General features: G+C 43.2%; 1 protein-coding gene across 1 annotated transcript in view; it reads left to right on the top strand.

Annotated features, from left to right (window-relative positions):
• Positions 1-25,172, top strand: part of LOC129700382 (deubiquitinase DESI2) — a 135,693-nt gene that overhangs the window by 98,439 nt on the left and 12,082 nt on the right. Inside the window, exons 2-4 of the mRNA XM_055640821.1 lie at positions 10,982-11,054; positions 12,606-12,699; positions 18,117-18,258. Of these exons, the coding sequence (XP_055496796.1) occupies positions 10,982-11,054; positions 12,606-12,699; positions 18,117-18,258 (309 nt within the window). The remainder of the gene's footprint in view (positions 1-10,981; positions 11,055-12,605; positions 12,700-18,116; positions 18,259-25,172) is intronic.

The raw sequence follows: 25,172 nt of genomic DNA, 5'->3' as shown, positions 1-25,172 counted from the left end.
GTGACTTTCTTTAACGTGGGGAGGCAGGTGCACAGATAGCCACCTCATTCATGGTCCTTGACAGATCTGGGTCAGAATCCAGTGACATGGAGTCCAAGACGACAGGAGACCCTTTTCTGCTGCAGCCTTCTTCCGCCTTCCCAGCCGTTGTGACGCTCCACTAAGGTTAGCCATCATCCTCTGCCTGTTCCAGCGTTGAGGTCTTGGTTGGATTGCTCTTTGTCAGTCCTCCCCCTCAACCTTACTGCCATGAGCGGCCTTACCAGGAGCATAGCTCCAGACGGCATCGCTCTCAGGATCTCAGGACCACACAAGCTTCTCCACCACGACAAGGTGACAATCCACGGAGAAGTAGCCATTCACCTCCTCAAAAACCAATCAAACAACGGACAAAGCCATGCTGACTGGCCCTAATTAACCCATTCTCTTCTAAATGCAAGTAACTCCTATCCTGAGGAATCCTCTTCACTTGTTTCCCAACTGATTGTCTCTACTTCCCTTCTTAAACAACGAAACAACATTGCCCATTCTCAGCCATCTGGGACCTTTCCTGTTGCTAGAGAAGGTACTCGGATCTGCGTCAATGCTCCTGCAATTTCCTCTCTTGCCTCTCAATAACCTGGGATCCTCCCATCAAATAATCCCTAATAATGTAATAATCCGTGTTACTATTTAGCACGCACCCCCAAAAGTCCAGACTTATTTTTATTTTTGAGCAGTTTACAACCCAGCGGTATGAATAATGGTTTCCCTAATTTCAAGTAACCCTTCCAACCCTTCCATTCCCTCTCTCTCCGTCCCTCCCCCACCCAAATCATCCTGCTAGTTTCACTGTTTGTGTCTCTTTGTTACCACCTCCTCCACAACCAACAATGGACCATTGTGGGTTCGTTGGCCATCGGTGCCAGCTCTAATTTGTTCTGTACCTTTCCATACCTCCAGTTTTCCTCTCCCCTGACTCAGTCTGAAGAAGGGTCTCGACCTGGAATGTCACCTATTCCTTTTCTCCTGAGAAGCTTCCTGATCCACTGAGTTACTCCAGCATTTTGTGTCTATCTTTAGTTAAAAAATATGGAGTTGTAATCAGTGTTCCCAAATTGCCCTTCAACTGAAATACTAGCAGAGGCAAAAAAGCCCACGGAACGATTGGGCTGGGAACAAAATAAGTCATGAGTTTTGAGGGGTTCCAGTGGGAGCCCTGAACGTTCCTGAGCTTGGCTGTTGTGCTTCTTGGACCTTAAGGACAGGAAAGTAAAAATAGACCTCGTCCGTCTATCTATTTGGGATCATGTTCTTTTCACCTTGTGGTAAATACAATATGGCCTTTCCTCTGAGCACCAGTTAATATTCCAAATACCTGTATTATCATTATCTTTATCACGGACCTCACCCCAGTTTAGCTGCATGCTCCGAAGGGCAAATTAAAATTAGAGCCATCATACCTGAAATGGGATAGAGTAAATTATCTGCACGGTGTCGCAGCGGTAGAGTTGCTGCCTTACAGCGCTTACAGCACCAGAGTTGCTGCCTTACAGCGCTTACAGCACCAGAGACCTGCATGGGTTTTCTCCGAGATCGTCGATCTCCTCCTACATTCCAAAGGTGTACAGGTTTGTAGGTTAATTGGCTTGGTATTAATGTAAGTTATCCCTAGTGTGTGTAGGATAGAGTTAATGTGCGGGGATCGCTGGTCGGCGTGGACTCGGTGGGCCGAAGAGCCTGTTTCCATGCCTGTATCTCTAAAACTAAAACTAAAACTAAAACTAATACTAAAATCTAGCTAATTTTAATGGCATACCTACTTAGTTTCTCCCAACCTCTTTTGCCAAGGATGGAAAAACGAAATACTGGAGGGCACAGCTTCAAGGCACGAGGGGCAAGATTTAAAGGAAATGTGCGGGGTAGGTTTTTTACACAGAGGGTGACGAGTGCCTGGAACACGCTGCCATGCATGGTGGTTAAAGCAGATACATTCGTGGCATTTGAAAGGCTTTTAGATAGGTATATGGATATGCAGGGATATTGGCTATGTGCAGGTAGATAAATGGTGGGCTTGGCATCATGTTCGGCACATATATTGCAGGCCGAAGAGCCTATTCTGGTGCTGATCTATGTTCTGTGTTCTAACCTCCTTCTTTGGGCAAAATCAAATTCATCCCAGTGATTGAATTCAGCACAGAAGATGATTCCAGTCTATAAAAGGCCCTGTGCTAAGATGAAGTCTTTGGCTGAAAACTAACAGTATTACTGTACCATTTGTTTAGTGGTCACATTGGGAATTTGAGCAGATAGTGTGGCAGCTGGGATTACTTTCAAATTTTAAATTAAAGTTCTTTCGGCATGCTGCTGTGTCTGGGATTAGCACTCATTCGCAAGTCAATCAAAGAGCATTTCTTTGAACAAAATCATCGAGGTATAAAGGCCAAATTAATGGAACTTTAAAGCTGATTTGATTGGGACTGAGATAAACACTGCACTGTCAGACCATTGAGATCATTGCAACAAAGCTAACTTCAAAGCATTTTTTTAAGAAGCTTTTCAACTTCTGAGGGCTGGCAGAAGCTCTTTGGAGTATTGACGGATAGGATGGACTAGAGTGGTAGAGAAACTATATGGATAAACACTTAATCACTTGCCAGCTCCATTAGTTATATCTGGATATAGGCCAATTGTTAACAATATTCCCTAAATTCTGCATAACTTGGTTTAGTTTAGTTAGTTTAAGTTATTATTATTATTGTGTAGGAAGGAACTGCAGATGCTGGTTTATAGCGAAGACCGGCACAAAATGCTGGAGTAACTCAGTGGGTCAATTATTTTTCTCAAGAGGTGCTGCCTGACCTGCTGAGTTATTCCAGTATTTTGTGTCTATCTTATTATTATTATTATTATTATTATTATTATTGTCAGGCACAGTGAAAAGCTTTATGTTGCATGCTATCCAAAGAAAGACAACACATGATTACACTCGAACCGGCCACGGTGTGTAGATAAAGGGTAATGCGTAAGAAATACTGCTGTTGAAATAAATAATTAAAAGAGAGGAGCAATTGTCATGTATGATTGCAGATCCTATCTGGGACCAGCACAGAAAAAGTTTGACTGGCTCTGGCATTATAAGTTCATGTTCATAGGTCATAGGAGCAGAAGTAGGCCATTCGGCCCATCAAGTCCATTCTGCCATTCAATTATGGCTGATCTCTTTTCCCTTTTAACCTCATTCTCCTGCCTTCTCCCCATATTCCGTCACACCCGTACTAATCAACAATCTGTTATTCTCCGCCTTAAAAATATCCATTGTCTTGGCCTCCACAGCCGTCTGTGGCACTGAATTCCACACAATCGCCACCCTCTGACTAAATAAATTCCGCCTTGACTCCTTTATAAACATATCTAGAAGAACACCGCACCATTTTTTGGAAGATATTTGGCTCCGATGCACCGGCAATTCAATTTGATCACCATACAGGGTGCTAATGTACACTTTGTTTGACAGACTGCTGCGCAAGCAAATCAGGAGCCTTTGTGGCTTTGAATCAAACTCGCTCCAGGGAGAGCCAATGCTTCAGGCACGTGGAACAGTCCAGAGCAAACCCAGGGCTGGAGCCAGGCGTCGGGAGATCAGGCAAAGACAGACGGGGGGAGGAGGGGTAATCAAGGACTGGACATGGAGTTGGGAAGATGTTGGATCCCATTGTGAGTATCAGCGGGGAGGAGCGGTCAGATTGGGCCATTGCTTCATTTACGATGTGGGAGGGCAGGGGTTGGTGTACATTAAAGATGATGAATTGGGGTGTAAGATCAGTACACCTGTGACAATGTTGATCTGTTACGAGAGTTTAAAACAGGACCAGTCTGAAGAAGGGTCCCGACCCGAAATGTAACCTATTTATGTTCTCCATGAAAGCTGCATGACTCGCTGAGTTACTCCAGCACTTTGTGTCTTTTTTTGTAAACCAGCAATCCATAAAGTTTGAACGAATGAGAGGCGATTTCCTTGCAGGAGAGATGCGGGAATAATGTTTCCACACTGGAGAGTGTGTGCAGTCGAAGACTCAGAATAACAGTTCAGCCATTCATGAATAAGATAAGAAGCCATTTTTGTACCCAGAGCGTGGCGAATCCTTAGAATTGTGTATCGAAGATGGGTGTATAAGCTCATTTGCTGAGTGTATGGAAGACAGAGATTGGTACATGTTTGGACATTTGGGTAATCATGGAGTACAGGGATAGTGCAGGAACTTGATGCTGAGGTCAGTGCTCTGAATTGATCTCTTTGAATGACGGAGCAAGTGTGAGGGGCTGAATGGCCTCCTCCAGCTTCTATTGTGTGTGCAGTTATAATCCTTCTGAGTTGGACTGTAGATGCTGGTTCACACCGAAGATAGACACCAAATTCTGGAGTAACTCTGGAGTAACTCAGGCAGCATCTCTGCATAGAATGAATAGATGACGTTTCGGGTCAAGACGCTTCTTCAGAATGAGTCCCTAGTCTGGGTCTCCAGTCTGAAGAAGGGTCTTGACCCGACACCTGCTGAGTTACTCCAGCAGTGTCTATAATCCTTCTGAGTCGGTCACTGGTGCCAGTCTGGGATCTTCTCAGGAAGGTTCCCTGTCGACCACGTGTACTGAGGTAGAGAGAAAAGTTTTTTTTTGTTGCGTGCTGTCTAGTCAATGAAAAGACTATACATGATAACAATCATTACTGTGTGCAGATACATGATAAAGAGTATATTATTTAGTGTGAGGTAAAGTTCAATTAAAGATAGTTCAAAGGTCTCTAATGTGTTGGATGGGAGGTCAGGACCACACTCTAGCTGGTGAGAGGATGATTCAGTTGCCTGATAACCATATAACATATAACAATTACAGCACGAAAACAGGCCATCTCGGCCCTACAAGTCCGTGCTGAACAACTTTTTTTCCCTTAGTCTCACCTGCCTGCACTCATACCATAACCCTCCATTCTCTTCTCATCCATATGCCTATCCAATTTATTTTTAAATGATACCAACGAACATGCCGCCACCACTTCACTGGAAGCTCATTCCACACCGCTACCACTCTCTGAGTAAAGAAGTTCCCCCTCATGTTACCCTTAAACTTCTGTCCTTTAATTCTGAAGTCATGTCCTCTTGTTTGAATCTTCCCTATTCTCAAAGGGAAAAGCTTGTCCACATCAACTCTGTCTATCCCTCTCATCATTTTAAAGACCTCTATCAAGTCCCCCCTTAACCTTCTGCACTCCAGAGAATAAAGACCTAACATTCAACCTATCTCTGTAACTTAGTTGAAACCCAGGCAACATTCTAGTAAATCTCCTCTGTACTCTCTCTATTTTGTTGACATCCTTCCTATAATTGGGCGACCAAAATTGTACACCATACTCCAGATTTGGTCTCACCAATGCCTTGTACAATTTTAACATTACATCCCAGCTTCTATACTCCATGCTCTGATTTATAAAGGCTAGCATACCAAAAGCTAACAGCTGAGAAGAAACTGAATCTGGAGGCATGCATTTTCAAACTTCTGTACCTCTAGCCTGATGGAAGAGGGGAGAAGAGGGAGTGACTGGAATGAGACTGGTCCTTGGTTATGCTGGTGGTCTTGCCAAGGCAGTGTGAAGTGTAGATGGAGTCCACGAAAGGGAGGTTGGTTTCCTTGGGATGTGGGAGAAAACTGGTAGAAACTCACATAGCTACAGGAAGAATGAGCATATTCCAATACAGATTAGTTAGATTTTAATCCGATCCATTCTACATTTTATTCCCTAAGTATTTAATTGTTCCAACAGTCCTGACACCCTTGACAAAGACATTAGTTATACCAGCTAAACTCTCATTGCCCAAGAATCAGTAAATTATCAACAATGTTTGAGGTGTTGATTAATACCAGTCTATTGCATCAAAACAATATTTGAATTCAGAGGCGATGTGAATGGTTAAGATTCAAGAGAAGATGGGCATAGATGGACACTAGGGATTTCAGTCAGTGTAGAGGAAGAGGAAAGTCACACTTCCATGATGGGGCTGGATATAATCCTTCAGTTTCTCTTAACCAGTGGGTTATCCTTTAGTAGCTCTGGGCTCCCATTGTTTCCCTCCTTTCTGCCCAGCTTTGAATCTGAATTGGACCATTAGACATAAATATCCAGAGATCAGAATGGCACACATCTAGAGTTGGTGGTTTCAACTTCAAAAGTCATGTATTGTCTTTCCGCTGACTGATTAGTACACAACAAAGCTTTTCAGTGCACTGCAGGACACGGGACAATAAACTAAACTCAACTAAACTCACAAAAAAGTATATATATTTTATTTACCTAGTGTTTCCCTTGGTTTTCTGGGGTGTAATATGTTTAAAACTTAGTCTAAAATAAACAAAAGTTTCAAGCTCATGACAATTTAAATTTTTTTTTTTTTTCGAACTTCTCTAGCTGCAGATTTCTTGATTGCAGCAACATAGGCACCCAATCAGTTTTGAATCTTGTAGAAACAAGAAATTTGAGATGCTGCTTTATACCAAAGATAGGCACAAAGTGCTGGAGTAACAGCGGGTTAGGCAGCATCTCTGGAGAAAAAAGATGGGTGAAGTTTCAGGTCGAGACCCTTCTTCAGACTAGGTCGGCTCCTGACGCAAAACATCACCCATCTTTTTTCTCCAGAGATGCTGCCTAATACACTGAGTTACTCCTGCACTTTCTGATCATCTTCAGTTTCAAATCTTCCCTGGGATTCATCGACCCGTTTATATCGTCGAAGCTGGACACAAAAAGCTGGAGTAAATCAGCGGGACAGGCAGCATCTCTGGAGAGAAGGAATGGGTGATGTTTTGGGTCAAGACCCTTCTTCAGACTGGTTAGGGGTAAGGGAAAGGAGGGATATAGGCGATGATGTAAAGAGATAAAGAACAATGAATGAAAGATATGCAAAAAACTAACAATGATAAAGGACAAATAGTTGAAGCAGCAGATTCCTAAGCTTGCTGACGTTTCGACCACAAAATTCAGAGAACTGCAGCTTGATTTGCACGACAGATTTGCTGAAATGCTAATACAGCTGGCAGCAAATCTGCTGAGAAATGGTGAAGTGTTGATGACACATTAACTTGGTGCACTTTTATCACTCTGACTCATTGCAATGTCTTTGTCATTTTAATTTGATGAGCTGCGGCCCTGATGGTCACATCCATCGCAATGAGGTTTCTGGTGCAATGGACAGTTTTTGGTTCCAGGCTAGGCTGGAATATGCTTATTTTTGCCGTTTGTGCAATACTGACAGCCGTTGGAAGTATTGAAGGGAAGCAGGCTAGGATTCCCCTGCATGTGCCTCATTAACCTGATGTGAGAACTGCTAACTTGGAGCTCAGCACTGCCACAGATACGGAAATTGAACATGTAGCTCAAAGGTTAAAGGACCCACCCACATCCAAAGTGACGCCAAGCGCAGACTGGGCGATTGTTTCAATGAACACTTATGCTCAATCCGCCTTGGTCTACACAATCTTCCAGTTGCCAAACATTTCAACTCCCCTTCCCATTCCTATACTGACCTATCTGTCCTGGGCCTTGATCAACAATGTCATTATACTGATTCCTCCTAGCTGGGATAAAGTTGCAGGCAACCTCTCCTATCTTGTTCACTTCCTCCTCAGTCTCACTTTTTGTCTCAACACTTCCCTACCACTACCTCCCTCTCCCTCTCCCTCTCCCACAACCTTAATTTTCCACTTTGCCATTTTCCCTCTCTCCCCACGTCTCTCTCTCCTTTGCTTTGCCCTCTCTTTTTCTATTCTTTCTCTCACTTTCTTCTTTCTCTCTTCCCTTCTTTTCTCCTCATTCCCTCTCTAACTAGATCTCTCCCTCTCCCTCTCCCCTCTCCCTCTCCCTCTCCCTCCTTCCGTCTCTGTCTCTCTCTCCCCCCTCCCCCTCCTTCCTCTTCCTCTTCCTCTCCCTCTCTCTTTCTCTTCTCTCTCCTCTCCTCTCCCTCTCCCTCTCCCCTCTCTCCCTCTCCCTCTCCTTCCCCCTCCCTCTCCCCCCCCCTCCCCCCCTCCCCCTCTCCCTCTCCCCCTCCCTCTCCCCCCTCCCCCCCTCCCTCTCCCTCTCCCTCTCCCTCTCTCCTCTCCATCTCCCACTCCCTCCCTCTCTCTTTCCTCCCTCCCAGACTTGCTTTATCTTCACCTTCTCTCCCATCGCCACCTCTCATTTTACCTTTTTACCTTTCTCTCACCCCTTCTCTTGTAACTCTAATGTGCCTCAATAAAACATCCAAACACAAATAAGATGATTTCCCTGGAGTAACATTGGCAGCCAGTTCTGAATCAGAGCAGTTTACTACTGCGGTCCACAGCCAGGCTCACATCAGGCAGGACAGCGAGCAGCCAGCAAACATTTTAACCCTGGATTTTATTTGAACTCAGCAGCCAGTGATAAAAGGCAACTCTGAATCCCCTCAAAATACTGATAGCTATTTGTTATTTTCCTTTGAGTGGTGTCTCCAATCCATATTGCAGAGATTAAAAAAAAATCTCATCTGTTTCCATCAAAGTATTAGTGCCAGAATCCAAAATAGCTTTCTTCTCACTTTAGGTAGAATGATGTGATTAGCACAACAAATCCTGGAGAATGGATTAGAAAAATACATCTTCGAATTACTTCTGAATTAGATCAGCCAAACTCTCATAGCTCAATAAGTTACCATTTGAAATTTAAGGTATCCACCTAATGTTTAATTTACTTTTCTGCTTCATTTGCGAATTTCTAAATTAATTCTGGCCTCTTGGTGGTGATCAAAATAAAAGAAAAAAGCTCTAAGCCTTCCTGAAACATTGCGCTAATATTGTGGCCCAATCATACTATCTTGGCGTAGAAACAAAAAACATCAGACGCTGGTTAATACACAAAAAGGTACAACGTGCTGGAATAACTCAGAGGGTCAGACAGCATCTCTGGAGAAAATGGATAGTTGACGTTTTGCGTCAAGACCCGAAACATCACCTATTCGTGTTCTCCGGAGATGCTGCCTGACCTGCTGAGTTACTCCAGTACTTTGTCTCCTTGGTGGTATGTTGAGGAATCTGTCTTCTCCCTGCTCCCAGGTGGGTATTCTTCTTTCCGATCGGTCTGTTATGTTCACTTGCAACAATTTGTCACCACTGCTTTAGTGACATTGCCAGAAGCCTATGCACCAACACGTTTTCTTGGTGGTGCTTTATTCTTGCAATATTTCTGACCATCGGGCGTAATCTTTTGCAGGACATGATCAGTGAATAACCAACAAAACCAAGTGGGGATTTCTAAGGATGACTCGTAATCAAGTGTCAAAAGTTACATTTAACATGGTCAGGGCTGTCGCTGATGAGAAGCAACACTTCAAAGGAACAAAGATAGACATAAAATGCTGGAGTAACTCAGCTGGACAGACGGCATCTCTGGAGAGAAGACTCACATCTCATTCAAAGAATCACATATCCTTCCAATCTGCAGCCACCCAGAACCGCTCCTGAACAGGCATAAAGGCAGACATTAATTATCTCACCATGATACATGACGCCCAATTATAATGGGATTTTTTATTTTATAATCCTATTGATTATAATCATCACAATCTGTTATTAGGTATAAGTGCTGAGGAAAGAAAACATGTCCAAGACAGTGCAGCTTCATTAGACGTGGACTAAAGTGGTTGATCCAGATGATTTACTTCCATTTGCTTTCCATTAGGACACATTTTTTTTGGTGCATGGTCTAAAATTACCTCAACTTAAAGTCGGCTAAGATATGCTCACACAAGATATCCAACGCATGTGGGCAATTGATGGCAGAATTGCTTAATCTGTACAATATTGTCATTGTCAAGTGAATATAGAGAACTGAAGTGGGTGCAGAGGAGATTTGCAAGGATAGAGGTTATGTGGATCAGGAAAGGACGATCATATTGGTTCCCTTTTCTCTTAAGAAAGGAAGGTTGAGGGCTGATATCATTATTTTTAAGACGATAGGAGGTTTTGATAGATTACATGCACAGAGAATATTTTTACGCAAAGAATAGTTAGAATGTAGAACACTTTTCACAGTGAGTAGTCACTGGAAATGTATGGATAGATTTGAGAGGAGGTTGCGAGGAAGGAGAGAATAGAGGGTTACAGTGATAGATTTAGTTATACGGGAAATACTAGCGGCTTGAATAGCACATAAATACTCGCATGAACTGTTAGGTTATTTCTGCTCTGTGCATCCCATGAAGTCGTTTGTGATATTTTCTCAGTGAAGTAATGCTTGTTCATCAGAGTGAAGGAAATGCCCCGGGCTCTGATTTGATAACATACTTAACATGGGGATTGAATTCTGCAATCACTGACAGAGTGTCAATGCGCTTCACTTGGAAGCAGGTCCAGGTGTGTGTCACAGTTTAGTATATAAGATCTAAAGTATATAGCCAGAAAATGGAGAATATTTAAACACAGTGCAATCAGAATTTATGGCTGAAATTACAAGAATTCACCCCAGTAAAACCAGGCTACAGCTACAGAAAAAGCAATGATTGGGAAAACGAATGCAAAAATCACATACATGAAATCAACCCCAGTTACATATGTGTTTCAGAAGGAACTGCAGATGCTGGAAAATCAAAGGTAGACAAAAATACTGGAGAAACTCAGCGGCAGCATCTATGGAGCGAAGGAAATAGGCGACGTTTCAGACTGATCAGTCTAAAGAAGGTCCTGACCCAAAATGTCACCTCTCCATGTTGTCCAAAGATGCTGCCTGACCCACTGAATTAACCTGCACTTTGAGGGTTTTTTTTTACAGCAGCATCTGCTGTTCCTTGTTTCTACAAAAAAAAAGCCATTGTATTTGAAAGTGACAAGCAAAGCAATTATGTGTTTAATGCCTTGTTAGTAGTATCTAGATGCTGCATAGCTAGACTTCCTGAACAGCTCATTAATATACCATTTACCATTTGTGTTTCCTTTGCAGTATTGGATTAATGAGTACACATCCACACTTGGAATAGGAGTTTTTCATTCTGGTATTGAGGTGTATGGACGAGGTAAGCAACGGGATGTTGTATTGTATGCCTCATGCACCTGCACCTCATTTCTTCACCGTCCAGTCTCAGGTTAAAGTTTAATAAACCTCAGACACTAATAAATAGTCAAACATCAATAGGTCTCCTTTGTCATTTGTAGTATTTAAATTAGCTTTGGATCTTTTCACCTCACGTCTCTTACAGCGTTGGGTTCAAAACAAGTTGGAAATGTAGTTTAGAAAAAAGAGTTACTGGACGAACTCAGCAGGTCAGGCAGCATCTGTGGAAGGAAATGCACTGTTGACGATTCAGGATGAGACACGTCTTCTAGACTGAAGAAGCAGAGGGGATGTAGCCAGTATAAAGAGGTGGGATAAGAGCCAGCAAACAAAAGGTAGGAACAAGGAACTGCAGATGCTGGTTTACCAAGGAAAGACACAAAGTGCTGTAGTAACTCAGCAGGTCAGGCAGCATCTCCAGAAAACATGGATAGGTGACATTTTTTGGGTTAGGGGGCCTTCGACCAGAAACGCCACGCCTCCATTTACTCCAGATATCTTGCCTTGCTCACTGAGTTACTCCAGCATTTTGTGTCTTTCCTAAGTGATAGGTAGACATGGGCGAGGAGGGGTTGATAAACCTCAGGTTGGGGAGGGAACGGTGAGGAATAAGAACAGAGGCTCGGACATGATTGATGGAGAACAAAAAGTTGCAGGTTCTGGAATCTAACAGGAAAAGAAGGTGAAGAGTGGAACTAAGTTAAGGAGACAGATGGGAGGAACTGAGGGAGGGGAAGGGTGAGGAAGAGGGAGCAAGTGGATCCAGTGGGTGATGGGCAGATGGAATAGGGGTGTGGGTGGGAGAGGGGACAAAGTCAAAAATGTAATAATCTAAAAGATATGCATAGTCTATGTGCATTCATGCCATAATTGAACTTTAGACTTTAGATACAGTGCAGAAACAGGCCCTTTGGCCCACTGAGTTTGTGCCAACACCAGCACTATCTGGCACACTAGGGACAATTTACAATTTTACCAAAGCCAATTAACCCACAAACCTGTATGTCTTTGGAGTGTGGGAGGAAACCAGAGCACCCAGAGAAAACCCACACGGTCACAGGGAGAACGTACAAACTCCGTACAGACAGCACACATAATCAGATTGAGCCCAGGCAACTGGCACTGTAAAGCAGTCTGACAACTCTACCACTGCACCCCTGTGCTGCTCTATACAGTTAAAGATGCACACACATACCCCTTTGTACCCCCAACGTTTAATTTGTCATCCATATCCTTGAAGGTCACTAAGGTCGATATGTCCACTCTCAAACTATGACACTGATAAATCCCTACTCCTCCTCATGTATGTTGTCTATGGAATATTTGTATAGCTATCTCGCAAACACCATCCACTCCTTTGTTTTTTCATTGCATTAGTAGGATGTTTCAGAAGCAGAGCCAAACACACAGCCTCCACCACATTGTGCATTCAGTGCATGTATGGGGAGGGATTACATTCCTGTGAGTTGCTGAACCTTGCTCGAGTCACCTTTTCTCTGCTCTCTTTTGTCAGAGTATGCCTATGGTGGCCACCCCTACTCTTTCAGTGGAATATTCGAGATCACACCTGGAAATGCTGCTGAGTTGGGGGAAACATTTAAATTCAAGTAAGGATTTATTATTGAAGGAAACACAATGCAGTTTGTGCACATCTGAGGCTCCTATGTAGTAAGTGGCAAAGGACAAAATAAATAGCAGGAGGAACTGAAGAAGGGTCTCGATCCGAAACAGCACCCATTCCTTCTCTCCAGAAATGCTGCTTGAGTTACTCCAGCATTTTGTGTCTACCTTCGATTTAAACCAGCATCTGCACTTCTTTCCTACACAGGAACTAGTTTAGTTTAGTTTAGAGATACAGCACGGAAAAGGGCCCTTCGGTCCATGGAGCCCGCACCGACCAGCGATCCCCGCACATTAACACTATCCTATACACACTAGGGACAATTTACACTTATACCAAGCCAATTAACCTACAAACCTGTACGTCTATGGAGAGTGGGAGGAAACTGGAGATCCCGGAGAAAACCCACGGTGGTCACGGGGAGAACGTACAAACTCCGTACAGACAGCACCCATAGTCGGGATTGAACTCGGGTCTCTGGCACTGCAAGCGCTGTAAGGCAGCAACTCTACCGCTCCCAGTTCTAACATCCATAGTAAATTGGAGGACATAATGGTAACCTACGCATGATGAATTATTTTAGTTTAGCGATACAAATAAGGACCAGGCCCTTCAACCCATCGGGTCCATCAATCATCCGTTCAGCTCTATGTTTTCCCACTTTCTCATCCACTCCCTGCTCACTGGGGACAATTGACAGCGGGCCAATTGACCTACAAACCTGCACATCTTTGGGATGGAGAAGGAAACCAAAGCACCCGAGAAAACCCACATGGCAACCAGGGAAAACGTGCAAACTCCACACTGACTGCACTGGAGGAAAGAATTGAACCTTGGCCTCCGGTGCAGTGAGGCAGAAGCTCTATTAGCTGCCCTCCTGTGCCATCCCTTAAGAAGAATTTCACAATATCATTCTTGTCAATGAGTATTTCAATCCATTTCAATCCATTTTAGACCTTTGTTGTAAAGGAAGCGTTGAGTGTGGATGTAGTCGCATTGTTAAACCAGCGACATTGGTAACATATGTCAAACTTATGGAGGAACTCAGCAAGTATCTGTCAAGGGAAATGGACAGATGATGTTTTGGGTTGTCATTCTCCTTCAGAAGGAAGCTCCGTTACAACAACTCCTTCTTTTAACTACAGCATATAAAGCTGTGTACATGCAAAGTTTCTGGGAGAGGCTGCTTGTGGTTAAGTTATGTTAATTGCACTACGAGAGTCATACACCGTGGAAACCATGAAAGCTCATCTGCCCAACTCGTCCATGTCAACCAAGATGCTCATCTAAAGCGAGTCTCATTTGCCCACGTTTGGCCTATATCCCTCTAATGCTTTCCTATTACAGCAATAATCATATGGCCTTGAAGCTCTAACTTTAGATTAGTTGTTTTTGGTGTGTGACCTGTTTGTGGGACGGGAATTGATTACAATTCTGATTTATGTTGCATGGTTTGGTTACAATCCAGCATTTCTGAGGTCAAATGGCAACATCAGTAGCACGGTTCACCTGCCATTTTGATATGACAATTTCATCTGCTGCATCGAAGCAGAAATGCAGTACGCTGGTTGAGACAGAGCAAAGGGACTTCCATTCACCCGAGCATCCAGTTTAGTTTAGTTTATTGTAACGTGCACCGAGGTACCGTGAAAAGCTTTTTGTTGGGTGCTATCCAGTCAGCAGAAGGACTATACATGATTACAATCGATCTGTCCAGAGTGTATATACAGAATAAAAGGAATATGTATAGCAATGTTACAAAATTTTGAGATTTAAAAAATCAAGTCTGCAATTTATCCCATCAGATAAAGCATAACAATAAGTTTAATTTGACACCTAATTCACTTTCATATCTGAAGTAATAAAAAGGTTATGGCCATTTTCATACTCGGAAATTAGCATCTTGTTCCCTATTGATTTTCTATGGACATAACAAAAAAGCTGTGATCATGGACAGTCAAAAGCCCATAACCTTCTTAAAAATTAAGAGAACTGAATGAAATTTTCAGTTATCATAGATTGAAACATTCTGAAACAAATATAAAAGAATCTTACTTGGATGACATGAAATTAAAGCATATAATTAGTTAGTTACCCAATTGTAGCTAATTTCAAACTTCAATTACTAGATCTAAACATCTATCCATTTCTTAATAAATGATTAACATTTTTAAATAGCCTAAGTGTCCAAATAATATTCACAAATAATTCACAATAAAACATGATTTTTAAATCTCATTTACATCAATTTATAGGCCAAATGGAAGGAATTTAGTGTTCAATTGCTGTAAATTAAAGTCTATTTTAAATCGGCTTTCTAGTGGGTTCCTGTGAATGCGCTGGTTTAGAACGTTCACATTGCGCTGGATTTGTGCCCTCAAATGCCCAGTAAATACTGCGGGATATAAAGAGCCCAAAATAAGCTACTCGCTATAGAAAACTTTATATACAGGGTTCTTAAGAAACCCCTTTTAATATAAAAATAAGGTACATACCTTTAATTGTTTGCTTTATAAAACCCTGGGGCTGCGAGAGGTCGCGGGTTTAGAGAGCGATTTTTAAACTACTATAACTATTATACAAGGCCATAAAAACTAATAATACCTTTTGTGACGGGGTCGTTCAGCGATTTTCCGTTAATGATTTACTAGGCTGAACATTTTCGATTGCAACAGCCTAGTAAAAATCGCGTTTTAAACCCGCCCCCTCTAAACAGTGCCAAAATCGCGGACACGGCCTGGGGGCAGATTCTCATCGACGATTCAGGTAGGTTTTGTAACATACCTAATATGTATAGTACATATAACATATAATGTAAAGTCTGATTAAAGATAGTCCGAGGATCTCTAATGAGGTAGATGTAGCTCAGTACCACACTCTAGTTGTTGATAGGATGGTTTGGTTGCATGATGACAGCTGGGGTGAAACTGTCCATGAATCTGGCGGTATGTGTTTTCACACTTCTGTACCTCTTGCCTTGATGGGAGAGGGGGGAAGAGGGAATGGCCAGGGTGCAACTCGTCCCTGATTATGCTGGTGGCCTTGCCGCGGCAGCGTGAGGTGTAAATGGTCAAATGGCAGGGAGGTTAGTTAGTGTGATGGTCTGGTCTACGTCCACAATTTGAGCTGTTCCCAAACCATGCTGCGATGCATCCCGATAAAATGTCCGGGTTGAAACAGCGATCAGATGGTAAAATATGAAAGCTGCCTCATGACTGGGTGCCAATGCTCTTTACTCTGGTGTACATATAAACGAAACAAGATTATAGGTCAGCGTTTAACAATCAATAAATCCATTCAAGTGTCTTTTAATAAAACGGCGGAATCCTGCAGAAACATTCCCCATTCTGAACAAGATTGTCTTGATTGTTTATGTGTTGTTCAAATAGAAACATTTACAGTTCACCAGAATTAACTTTAATGTGTGCAGATAATAATTGACATGAATGCAAATGTAATTTCCAAACCAAATTTAGCTGAAGGTATTGCTCAGCGGAAGTCCTCATATACTGTCTATAATAAAGTTCCATTCACTGCCGGCTGCTCTTTATTTACAATGGCTGGTAGTTTTTTTATTCCCCGGGTGCTGGCCTGATATTTACACTTGGTTATTCAGGAGCATGCAGCACATAACTGCTGTGCCATTAGAGCCCCTAATAATCATCAAGCTCAAACAAAAATGAACTTTATAAAGATTTGCAAAATCAATATTGGAGATCTTGCAAAGTAAACCTGCCATTGGAATTTACAGTAAAAAGCCCCAATTTTACAGTGGACCTATGACTCGTTTAACTTACTTCCCCTCATCATCACCTTAATCAAATCTGTTCTGTTTCTCTTCGCACAAAGAAACCAGTCTCAAACTCTCCTATCAATCCAATATCTGTCAATTCACAATTCTCTCTCTACTGCATTTACATCCTTCCTATAATGTGACAATCAGAATTGAACACTATACTTCACTTGGGACTGGACCACTGTTCTATAAATATACAACAGAATCTTGAATATAGAACCAAGGAACTGCAGGTGCTGGTTTAGAAGGACACAGTGCTGGAGTAATTCAACAGGTCAGGCAACATCTCTGGAGATGATAGATAAGTGATGTTTCAGGTCACCAGAAATAGAGATTGTAATCTTTAGACATTAGTAATACAGCGTGGAAACAGGCACTTCGGCCCACCGAGTCTGCAATGACAAATGAATACACCAACACTATCCTACACAATAGGGAATATTTACAATGTAACCAACGCCAATTAACCTAAACACCTTTAAGAAGGAACTGCAGATGCTGGAAAATCAAAGATTACATAAATGCTGGAGAAACTCAGTGGGTGCAGCAGCATCTATGGAGCAAATGAAAGCGATTGCCAAGCCTACGCCTGGTCTCACCGATGTAGAGAAGCTGACATCTAGAACAGCGGATAGGCACCTGGAAAGACTGTTGGGTCGGGGCGAAAGGTGAAGCCCTTTTCTTCAGACTGATGTGAAGGTGGAGTGGTGACATGGATGATCAGTGAGTTGTGTGTGGGTGCAGGTAGCACCAATGCAGTCGTTGATGTAGCGGAGGTAGAGGTCATGGATGGGGCCCTGGTATGTCACGAACAAGTATTGTTCGACGTACCCTCCAAAGAGGCAGGCATAGCTAGGGCCCATCCGCATGCCCATAGCTAAGCCTTGTATTTGGAGCTCTCACTCAGCCCTCTGGCTCCTCCTCTTCTTTTCTTCTTCCCGCCCCCCACCCTCACATCAGTCTGAAGAAGGGTTTTGGCCTGAAACGTTGCCTATTTCCTTTGCTCCATAGATGCTGCTGCATCCGCTGAGTTTCTCCAGCAATTTTGTCTATCTAATCTTTGTTGTGTGGGGGGAAACAGAAGGACCCGTAGAAAACCCACAGTCACAGGGAGACGTACAAACTCCATATAGACAGCACCCATAGCCACGATTGTACCTGCGTGTCGGGCGCTGTAAGGCAGCAACTCTACCGCTGTGCCACCATGCCGCCCTTGCATACTATTTTCACTGACTGGATAACACGCAAGTCAAAGCTTTTCACTGTACCTCAGTACACATGACAACAATAAACTAAACTGAACTAAATCAAACCAGAAAATCTTTCCATACACACCCAACTTCCAAAATATACAAATTAAAAGTTGTGTGAAGGACTGCATGGTTAAAAATTAACATTACTGATTACCAGAATCGTCTCTTAAAACTACTAAAAAATTCAAAATGTTGTGTGGCAAATACAGAAATTGTGCTGATCTCTTGCTGTTCATCTGTGTCCTTAAAGAGATGATCTGCACATCCTCTGACTGTGACCATTGCCATGGGACATCTCTATGTGCTGCTGTCAGTCACCCTGTTACATGAATGAAACATGTTGTGTTTATTCAGAGAGGCCATCGCTCTCGGCACCACAGACTTCACGGAGGAAGATGTCGACAAAATTATCGAGGAGCTTGGGAAGGAGTTCAAGGGCAATGCCTACCATCTCATGCACAAGAACTGCAACCACTTCTCTGCAGGTCTGGCAGAGGTAGGAGAACATGCGTTATAATGAATGTACTTTAACAATCCTAAGTTGTGCATATGTACACACGCTCTCACACACACACAGGCACACACACACACAAACGCACACACACATACACATACCCTCAGACACACATACATCCTCTTGCACACATAAACAGACATTCTCACACACACACTCACTCACACACACACACACAGACATGCACACACACACCATCACACAAACCTCCTCATGCACAAACGTACAGACAGACTCACACACACATGCACACACACACACACAGTACACACACACACACACACATGCACACATTAGTTTAGTCTAGTTTAGTTTTGAGATACAGCATGGAAAAAGGCCCTTTGGCCCACCGAGTCTGCGCCGACCAGCGATCCCTGCAAATTAATACTACCCTACACACTAGGGATAATTTACAATTATTATTACCGAAGCCAATTAACCTACAAGCCTGTATATATTTTGAGTGTGGGAGAAAACCAGAGGACCCGTAGAAAGTGGATTTATTTTAAGAGAATACGTGCTTTGATTAATGTACTCTAAAAATCCTACATGGTAACTGAACACACACACACACACAGATTAATTAAAAAAGAGCTTCTTGAAATGCTTTTCAAATGGATTAACTTAACTTTACTTTAAAATTAATGTGTTTTGCAGTATGTTCCAATTTGTCCTGTAGGATTCCCTGATGCCAAAGGTATTATTCTATGTAAGATAATTCTCTAAGTATTGAGGAAGAGAAAAAGACATAGACCCATGTCACATCTTGGCTGAATTTCTCTTTGTACTCACCTTCCTGTTACCTATCTTTCCGATGAGCATGTAATCAGAAGTTACATTCTATTGAATGGAATATACATAATCTCACCATCCTATACGTAGCCATATAATTCCGTACTTCCATCCGTTAGAAGAAGCAGATTCTTTATCACTATCCTAGTGTTTCCAAGGGTTTTAGCTATCATTTCCTGTAAATCATCCATTCCTTGCTCCCGATTACTTCCTCACCTTCTGCAACTTCTCACTGTTTAAACAATGTAAAACATATATAAAGTGAGTGCATTGTTAGAGAGGAGCTGGTGCGTAATTTATTCCAGGGTCAAGTGTTTAATTGTCATATGTACCTAAATGGATCAATGACATTCTTAATTGCGGCAGCACAACAGGTTTCCAAACACAATACTCAATAGATTACATAATAAATAAAAAAATAAAATAACAATTTAAGTAAATTATTATTAATCTAATATATAGGGTGGGTGGCGGCGACTGACGTCGCAGCGGCCTCTGCAGTCTGTCTGTTTTTTTTGGTTTTTTTTGTCCCGTTGAGGGTATAGTTTGTAGTGGGCTTTTAAATGTGTATGTGTGGGGGATGGGTGGGGGGGGGAACTTTTAAATCTCTTCCCTGCATGGAGACCCGACCTTTTCTCTGTCGGGTCTCCGTTGTCGTTGGGGCCTAGCACCGTGGAGCGGCCTCCAACAGGAACGACCTGGGGGCTCAAGTCACGGAGCCTGCGGAGCTGCGGACCTACCATCGTGGAGCTGGCCAGCTTCGGAGCGTGGAGAGTTGTGGTGGCGTGTGGCTGCGACCCGACTCCGGTGGATGGTGACACCGGGAGCTCGCGGGTCCCCGGTGGGAGACCGCTTTGCGGGGCACCAGCAACGGCGACTTCTCCCGCTCGAATTGCGGGTTTGAAAGTGACCCGGAGCGGGGCCTTACATCACCCGGCGCGGCTTTAAATGGCCGCGGACTTGCTAGCACCCGCTGGGGGCTCCGACATCAAGACCCGGAACAGGGCCTTACATTGCCCGGGGCGGCTTTAAATGGCCGCGGACTTGCTAGCGCCTGCCGGGGGCTTTGACTTTGACATCGGGAGAAGAATGGAGAGCAGGGGAGAGACAAGACTTTGCCTTCCATCACAGTGAGGAGGAGATTCACTGTGATGGATGTTTGTGTAAATTGTGTTGGTGTGTGTCTTGGTTCTTTTCTTGTATGGCTGCAGAAACCAAATTTCGTTTGAACCTCATGTGAGGTTCAAATAACAAATAAATGGTATTGTATTGTATATAGTGCAAAATAAAACAAGGCCCGAAGTCCCTAATGCAAGCAAGGCAGTTTGTAGTTTGGAGTCGAATTTTGGAGTTCATAATTTTTAATAGCCCGGTGGCTGTTGGGAAGAAGCTGTTCCCGAACCTGTATATTACGGTTTTCAGACTCCTGTGCCTTCTTCCTGATGGCAGTAGTGAAATGAGTGTGTGGCCAGGGCGGTGTGGGTCCTTGCCGATGCTGGCTGCCTTTTTGAGGCACTGCCTCCTATAGGAAGGTGGGGGGGGGGGGGGTCAGTGCCCATGATGGACTGGGCAGTGTTCACCACCTTTTGTAATCTCCTCAATTTATGGGCATTTGAATTGCCGAATCAGATCAAGGTGCAACCAGTCAAAATGGTCTCTACTGTCCACTTGTAGAAGTTCAAGAGAGTATTCGACATACCAAAACTCTTCAATCTTCTTAGGAAGTAGAAGCATTAATGGGTTTTCTTTAGGATTGCATTAATGTGTTGGGTCCAGGACAGATCTTCAGAGATATGCACATCCAGGAATTTGAAGTTGTTGACTCTCTCCACCACCATCCCGTTGATAAACACAGATATATGGATTCTCGGGCTTTCTCTTTTAAACTCAACAATGTGCTGTTAGGTTTGACAGGTGTTGAAAGCAAGGTGACATTCTGTTATCATTCAATCAGATGATTGATCTTTCTCCTGCACTCTGACTCCTCATTATCCGTAATTTGTCCAACAGCGAGCGGGGTGGTGTCATCGGTAAATGTGCACAGTCATGGGCGTAGAGTGAGTAGAGCAGGGGACTGAGCGCCCAGCCTTGAGATGCTCCTGTACAGATGGTTATGTTGTCAATTCGTACCACTCGTATTTTGTTGACGATTAAGTCGAGGATCCAGTTGCAAGGAGGGGTGCAGAGACCGAGTTACCTGACGTTGGTAACAAGGCTGATAGGAGGACTGAGGTCTGTATAGTTTCTTGAATAATCAGTTACTTTGTAACAGAAAATGCATTGACTGCCCAAAACCGAATCAATCCCTTGGACTTTTCAGATGTTTTTGAGTTTGCAGTGTTGAGGATTATCATAGAGGATGATTTGTCGCATATCCTCACTGATTGAGGTTTGTTGGACAGGAAGTCGAGGATCCAGTTGCAGAGATAAGTGCTGACTTCAAGTCCCGTGAGTTTGGTGATGAGCTTGGATGGGATAATGGTGTTAAGGACAGAGCTGTACTCTATGAATGGCAGTCTATCGTGTTATACATGGAGAACTCAACACGGAATAACATCATGAATTGCAGGAAACATGGTTAACATTTTTTATCCGGTTATTTTTTCTCATGTCATAGAGTCCTAGAGTGATACAGTGTGGAAACAGGCCCTTCGGCCCAACTCGCCCACACTGGCCAACAATGACCCAGCTACACTAGTCCCACTTGCCAGCGCTTGGTCCATAACCCTCCAAACCTGTCCTATCCATGTACCTGTCCAACTGTTTGTTAAATGATGGGATAGCCCCAGCCTCAACTACCTCCTCTGGCAGCTTGTTCCATACACCCACCCATGTGTGAAAAGGTTACCTCTCAGATTCCTATTAAATCTTTTCCCCTTCACCTTGAACTTGTGTCCTCTGGACCATCGATTCCCCTACTCTGGGTAAAAGACTCTGTGCATCTACCCGATCTATTCCTCTCATGATTTTGTACACCTCTATAAGATCACCCTCATCCTCCTACGCTCCAGAAAATAGAGACCCAGCCTACTTAACCTCTCCCTATAGCACACAACCTCTAGTCCTGGCAACATCCTTGTAAATCTATTCTGAACCCTTTCAAGCTTGACTTTATCTTTCCTATAAAATGTCAGGCCATTTGTGATTACTCATATTTGTCTCTTCCAGCAGCCACCGTATATACCTTATGGCTTCACTAACTTGTTGCAGTGCTGTGGGATTAATAGAGATAGATATTTGACTGCCATGTGTGTCCCGTTGTGCGGAGAGGCTGCGGTTGATGACTAAGCCTCAGGCTGTGGATCCAAGATCCTGTTTGTGATCCCATTTCATTGCCCTCAAAGGCCTTTGAACTGTTTACAATGTCTCCAGTAATCAGGAACATCTGAAAACAGTTCAATTCAATTTAAGTAATGTACCAGAATAAAAATGGATTAAAAAGATAAACTTATTACTTACAAACTCCTGAATCTAGTGGAAATTAATTATAGATTAAGTTTCCTCTGGGTGGCACGGTGGCGCAGCAGTAGAGTTGTTGCCTTACAGCGCCAGAGACCTGGGTTCAATCCTGACTACGGAGTTTGTACGTTTTCCCCATGACCCTGTGTGTTTTCTCCGGGTGCTCCGGTTTCCTCCGACACACCAAAGACATAGAAACATAGAAATTAGGTGCAGGAGTAGGCCATTCGGCCCTTCGAGTCTGCACCGCCATTCAATATGATCATGGCTGATCATCCAACTCAGTATCCCGTACCTGCCTTCTCTCCATACCCTCTGATCCCCTTAGCCATAAGGGCCACATCTAACTCCCTCTTAAATATAGCCAATGAATAAACCAGCATATGCAGTTCTTTATTTTTACCCAAATCCTGCTATCTGGGAACACCTTTTTTGGACCTTTAATGTACAATTGCCCCGCAGCTTCCTATTGCCCCTGCGACACTTGGCTTCTTTCAACTAACTCACTTCCGGGCTAGTTGGATTCTCCTCCTGCATCCCACCTCCACTCTCCTGTCTTCCACTCTGCAGTTGGAACAAGGGAAAGCTGATTACCACTGCTTTTCTATCTTGTTCTCCCACCCCTACTCTGCTTACATTATATGGAGCCAAAGATAGAAACTCCTCCATTGCCATATCATCAGGAGGTCAGGCGTAGGTTGTGCCTCAAATCCTGATTCTGTGACCAAGTTTAAGAAGTATCTCAGAAGACTTCATTAATATCAAATACTCCCACTCACATATTATGCTGCATTACACAATCAAACTTCCATGAGCATCTGAACTTTGGAGGCTCCCATTGCAGTGTAGTTAATTCTGAGGCAGTCATCATTTATCATCAGTAAGAATGCAGAATAAATTATCTACGGCAGTGCCTCTCTTATGGAAATCCCAGGAGGATAGACACAAAGCCTTTACTAATGCCCTGGCTTCTCATTAGTAAGTAAACAGCATGTAAAGGGATGTGTTTTATTATCTAATTTGTCTAATAAAGAGTTTAAGGACTGAATCATGTTGTCCGTGATGGATGACTCCAAAGGGTAATGCCAGAGTGTGGCCATTCTAGACGTGCTGTATGTGGAGCTGTTCCAGTGTGGGACTTAACTGAGTCACGGGCGTAGGTACGAGGGGTCCCAGGGCCAGTGCAATCTGGTCTTTCATTTGCTCCCCAGTTAAATGCAGGGGTTCTTGCCACTCTGGCCCCACATGGCAGGATATTTTGGCCAAATAATTTAACAAAGACAGAAACTGACTTAGAAATAAAAAAAATAAAAACATAGAAAAATTGGAGGAGAATTAGGCAATTTGGAATTATAAAAATGAATTGCAGATGCTGGGTTATACCAAAGATAGACTCTAATTGCTGGAGTAACTCAACAGGTCAGGCAGCATCTCTGGAGAAAATGGATAGATGATGCTTCGGGTCGAGACCCTTCGTCAGACTGGAAATCTGTAGAAGGCTCCCGACCCGAAACGTCAACTATCCAATTTTCTCCAGAGATGCTGCCTGACCCGTTGAGCTAATTTCAAATCTATCCGAGGCGATTTGGTCCATCGTTCAATATAATCATGGCTAATCTTCCATCTCATTATCACATTTCAGGTCAAAAACCCTGAATGCGAATAGAGCAGGACGATAGCCAGTGTAAAGAGGAGAGGGGGAGTGGTGGGACAGGGGCCAGTTAGTGATTGGTGAATGTGGGAGAGGTGAAGGGTGGCAGGTGGATGGAGACAGATGGAGGAGAACCATTTTTGCTCCGTCTTTGTACATCCATAAAGCACACTCATTAAAACATGCAATGAACCAAGCACACTGCTCCCATATTGGCTGTGCTTTTACGGATGATACCATCTGTTGCTCCGTGCAAGATACAAAACAACTTTTAGCCACCCCGCATCAAATCTGTCACGTTGCAGATCTCAAAGCAGCAAAAATGTTCACCTGAGCTCCACTTTTCTCCCAAGAACAGGTGCATGGGCTGCAGCTCTAGAAGTAGGCAATAAAATTCCTATCCTAAGCTTCATCTGTGGAATTAGTTAGGGCTGGACATATACATTGACCAAACTGTCCCATCAGCCCTGTGAGGTGATATAATGAGAACATTAAGACTGCTGTGGCATGATCTGTGCAGGCACTTAAACGCAGACTGGGCTTTGACAAATGCCAAGATGTAAACTACGAGGCTGCTGCTAAATGAAACAAGATTCTGCTTCTGACCCAAGTGCAATTATAAACAGAGCCCCTTGGGAAGCGGCTGAGAAAAGTGAAAGGATGCTCTTGACAGAGGGAGTGTGAAAATTAATGGGCTGTGCAAGCAAATAGATAAAGCAGGATAACAAATTGAAAGTCAAAGAGCAGTTGCCGTTTTGCGAAGGGATTTGCCTGGAGAGTGCTCTACAAGACAAGACAAGAGAGTTTATTGTCATGTGTCCCCGATAGGACAATGAAATTCTTGCTAGCTACAGCACAACACAATATAGTAAGCATAAATATAGAACAGATCAATGTGTCCATGTACCATAGAATATATATATACACACATAAATGAACTATCTGTTTAAAGTGCAATAGGCTGTTATAGTTCAGAGTTTGTTTGAAGTTGTGT

The sequence above is a fragment of the Leucoraja erinacea genome, chromosome 9 (assembly GCF_028641065.1).
Source record: "Leucoraja erinacea ecotype New England chromosome 9, Leri_hhj_1, whole genome shotgun sequence".
Classification (NCBI taxonomy): Eukaryota; Metazoa; Chordata; class Chondrichthyes; order Rajiformes; family Rajidae; genus Leucoraja; species Leucoraja erinaceus.
The sequence above is the reverse complement of the archived record's forward strand: the minus strand, read 5'-3'. Positions and strand labels throughout refer to the sequence as shown.